A 4,012-nucleotide genomic window follows, 5' to 3' on the forward strand; every position below is an offset into this window, starting at 1 on the left:
TGGACTGACGAAGAATATCATTGAGCCTTTAAAATAGAAACCCACCTTCTCGTGATGCCCAATACCCAAGAAGGCAAGAACCCATAACTGGCCGAAACAAACCCAAATTTTATCTATGCTTCCCTGGGTCGATGGTGGGAAAGTTGATATATGTTCATGTTTCTCAACTTCTCTTCTTAGCTATTGCATGTTTGTCATGACTATGACAATGTTTGACAAGCAAATTGAGGCTGGCAAAGACAACCACTTCTATTAGGTGTATAAATCATTACTGTTGTTAATCTAAAGCTTCATAAGAGGAGAGCAGTATATAGTTGGCAAAAACTGAAAGGTTAAAGCGTATGGAATCACATCATTTGGAAACACAAAAATTTGCATATGTTTGTACTTCTCCATTTGTAACTCATGGAAGAAAAAGATTACAGGCAGCAGCAGCCAGTACTGCAACACAAGGATAAACTATGTGATATACTGGAGAAAGTCTGTTTCTTTAAATTGCCTGCTCCTACTTAAACTATGTGACACACAAAAACAGAGCAAATGGCACGCATAATTGCACCTATACAAAAGCAAACCATAGATCTTGAAACACAGTTCAACTGCAAAAAATTTACTATTCTTGCAACCAAGATAACAAGTGACTCTAGCGAGGGGCAATTGGACTTTTGGCACTTATAGTAGTATGTCCAGCGGCCCTTTATTTGAGAGCACACTGAATCTGGTTAAAGCTCACACCAACAGCAGGAAGATACCATGCTCCATTTTATTTGCATGCCACGGATACCGTTCAAGCAGCTGGGACCTTTCTTCCATCTTCAATAAAGAAAATTGCACTTTCTGGGACCTGAGAAAGGAGGAGAAGAAAAATAATAATTTTATTTGAGGTAATATAAACCAAGCACATCTTCCAACTTTAACCCAAACAAACTCTATAAAGGAATCTTATTAAAGACTACACAAGATTGTATAAACAGAACTAAAAAATAGGGGCTGGGGGAACAATCCGACAAAGAACCATACATCTCAACAGGTTTTAAAGCATTTTTTTCTTTCTTTTGTCTGATTTAAAGCATATGTTCAATTTATGACAATCACAATTAGGAAAACATCCACAGCCAAGATTTTCATTCTTCAACTTCAACATCAATTTAAACCATCGCTAACACAAAAAACAACCCATACATTTATTAAAAAAAAAAGTAAGTACAGACTTGCAATGTATATAGTAGAAAGAACAATGATTTCATCAAGTCTATAAAGATTTTATATTCAGGATTAACATGGGTCCCTACGTAAGAAGATTTCATAATTGGAAAGTTAAAGCAAGGCTTTTGTCCTTCTACGGCAAACAAAGTAGCTCCCACTTAGTAGAAAAGTAGAATAAAAGCATGAAAGAATAATCCACAATGCCCTGACCATTACAAACAATTCATTGATAATAATTCCTAACCATGGTGCTAGCTCATGCAATCATTCACATGCAATGGTAAATAGAAAACAATGTCAAACATTGAAAACAAACAGAAGAATCAGCTAATGTACAATATGAACAGAGATCAAGAACGGAAATATTCACATTGCATTGTAGTCTAGTAGATATGTCCCAAAGCTAAATTTTGGCTGCTGTTTATGTTTGCCAAGGTTTTGTTTTTTTATCTAACAACTAGTTATTGAGATTGTAAAGCTAATGAACCATCTAAGGCTCCAAAGATCTTATTGAATTCATAGAAATATACTGGCAACCTCACTCACTCACTTCGAGTGTATAACAACTCTACTTTTGCCTAAATTTTTCATATACAAAGCATTAAAAAGATGAACTTTCTTATGGGAACACTAAATAACTTCTTCTGGTTGAATAAAAGGTGAGAAAATAATTAAACACAATTAAAACGACACATCACACTGAAGAAAGAGAAACAGTAAGTGCAGTAGCTTACATCAGGCCAGGTATCTGTAATGAACTCCACAATGTCATAGGCTATATCCCCTTGAACATCAATTTGATCCTTCTCAGTTGGCCCCTGAAACCATTCATTCCAAATTAATCTTAACAAAACATAACCACATAGGGCATAACATATTTCAAAATCAATTGTTAAAATCTATTAAACCTTAACAACAGAGGCTCCTGTAGCAAACTTTTTCCCCAATTTCTTTGAAGCATCACTAAGTTTGACACCTGAAATGTAATCAAAGACACTCAGTTAATGATGGTACCAACAAAATGAGAATCTCAAAATGGAAAAACATAGGATGTAAAGCAGTAAATTGCTCACCAAAAAGCTCCAGCCCTTTCACAGTGGTGATACATTTTCGCTTATTACGCGTAACCTTTTCAATAGTAACTTCCTGCTTGTCCTACAGGAAAACCCAATACCAAATTTAATCATCGTAATTTGAAGGGTCTCGGAAAAAATACTGTTATGTCTAGTTCCCCTAAGAGAGGTTCTCTGCACTTACTGCATGGAATAAGTGTCTTACCTTTTTCTTAATCTTCCCACCCGGAAGACGCTTGACTTCTTCTTTAGGTGCTGAAGTAGAGAAAAGAAGGGGGGGGGGGGGGGTGGGTGAAGAATGTCGTTATAATTTGAATTTGCAAAGTGGAATTCAAACGTTCGCAAATAAATTTATATTGAAAAACATAGCAAACACAGAGCATCCCAATTCATCTTTTATAGCTGCCACACATAAAATAACAATCACAAGAAATACATAAATTCCTACACGTCACATCTGATAGCTTATTTACATGTTTATGCAATGCAAGCATCCACTCAGACACACACACACAAGATATACATATACATACAGAGCACATATATATTCTTATATGCAAACATCCAATCCAGAACAGAAATAGGAACTCATTTGTACATAAACAAGCACATATATACTCTTTCATACATATATATATATTATATCTACATACACATTTATGCATATTTATCGTATTACCTGAAGAAGCAGCTCCACCTCCAGAGATACCAGCTGACTGCAACTGGTCGGCTACTTTATCAGCTTCCTTCGCATCTGCACAAAAAATATTTATAATACTAAAGATAAAAAAAACTTTTTATTAAAACAAAAAAATAAATAAAGAAAAACTATACTAAACAAGTAAACAGAGTAATTTTAAGAAAATAAAGAATGATTAAAATGAAATAAATGTGATTAGGGTTTGGGAGCCATTGAACCTTTAACGAGATCCGGGTAAAGGTCCGGGGCGTTTTGGATCAACCAGGGCTTGCATTTCTCGAAATCGGGTCCGAATTCACAGTACTCCGCTGGCATACTGCACACCGCACAGTACAGTACGCGAACCGGTTGGGGTTTCCCCGCCATCAGAGCTCAACCTCAAGCTCCTCTCTCCCTTCTCTCTCCTTTCTCTCTCGCTCACTCTGTAATTGGGAAAGCTGAAACGGTGCGTTTAGACTACGCAATCGCTGAATTGAAGACGGTGTTGCAGCTTGTCGATGACGATGAGATATATGGCTTTGTTGGACTACAAGTATCGACGCTGTAGGCCCAAATAAGTTCATTCCATTAGTGGGCCCATTCCCTTCGGGCCGACGGGCCTACATACTTGAAGTACATGAGAAAGATTTAGGCACAATTCTTTTTTTTTTCCAGTTTGAGCGAGTTTTTACTTTCAGTTAATTTATAGTTTAATTTTTTTTCATTTCAATTTCTGTAGTTTGTCCATGTGATTACAAACCGTTAACAGTTTTAGTCAAAATCGTTAAATTCATGTATTTTCGTTAATCTAATTGTACGTGATGGACACATGTAACTTTTTTTTACTCAAATAATAATGTTTAGTTCACAAAAGAAGATGTATGTATGTATAAATTGATCCTTCACATACCTTTCAAGTGTACGTCGTACTCATGTCGACTAACAATATTCTCTTAAATTAATAATTAAACATTTTGAATTCCTAAAGTTCCAAATCCAAATATTTTGATAAACTTTCATTTGTATCATGAAGCAAAATTTGAGTTATATTTCA

General features: G+C 35.6%; 1 protein-coding gene across 1 annotated transcript; it reads right to left on the reverse strand.

The window, feature by feature from the left end:
• Positions 1–355: 355 nt before the first annotated feature.
• On the reverse strand, positions 356–3,481 carry LOC147285163 (Translation initiation factor SUI1 family protein). The gene is made up of 7 exons (XM_086244324.1): positions 3,198–3,481; positions 2,959–3,033; positions 2,485–2,534; positions 2,280–2,361; positions 2,115–2,182; positions 1,941–2,024; positions 356–844 (listed from the first exon to the last, which is right to left on the reverse strand). The coding sequence occupies exons 1-7, from the start codon at positions 3,343–3,345 to the stop codon at positions 788–790; spliced, it is 564 nt and encodes a 187-aa protein (XP_086100450.1). The 5' UTR covers positions 3,346–3,481; the 3' UTR covers positions 356–787.
• Positions 3,482–4,012: the final 531 nt, after the last annotated feature.

The sequence above is a fragment of the Dryas octopetala genome, chromosome 5 (genome assembly GCF_963921425.1).
Source record: "Dryas octopetala chromosome 5, drDryOcto1.1, whole genome shotgun sequence".
Lineage (NCBI taxonomy): Eukaryota > Viridiplantae > Streptophyta > Magnoliopsida > Rosales > Rosaceae > Dryas > Dryas octopetala.

What these genes read in the sequence shown, in the direction of transcription:
- LOC147285163 (XM_086244324.1), bottom strand. Translation starts at nt 3,345, where the DNA reads ATGGCGGGGAAACCCCAACCGGTTCGCGTACTGTACTGTGCGGTGTGC. An exon ending in TTACCCGGATCTCGTTAAAG is followed by an intron (nt 3,034 to 3,197) that starts GTTCAATGGCTC and finishes TTTTTTGTGCAG; the next exon opens with ATGCGAAGGAAGCTGATAAA. An exon ending in TTACAGATACCTGGCCTGAT is followed by an intron (nt 845 to 1,940) that starts GTAAGCTACTGC and finishes CTCCTTTCTCAG; the next exon opens with GTCCCAGAAAGTGCAATTTT.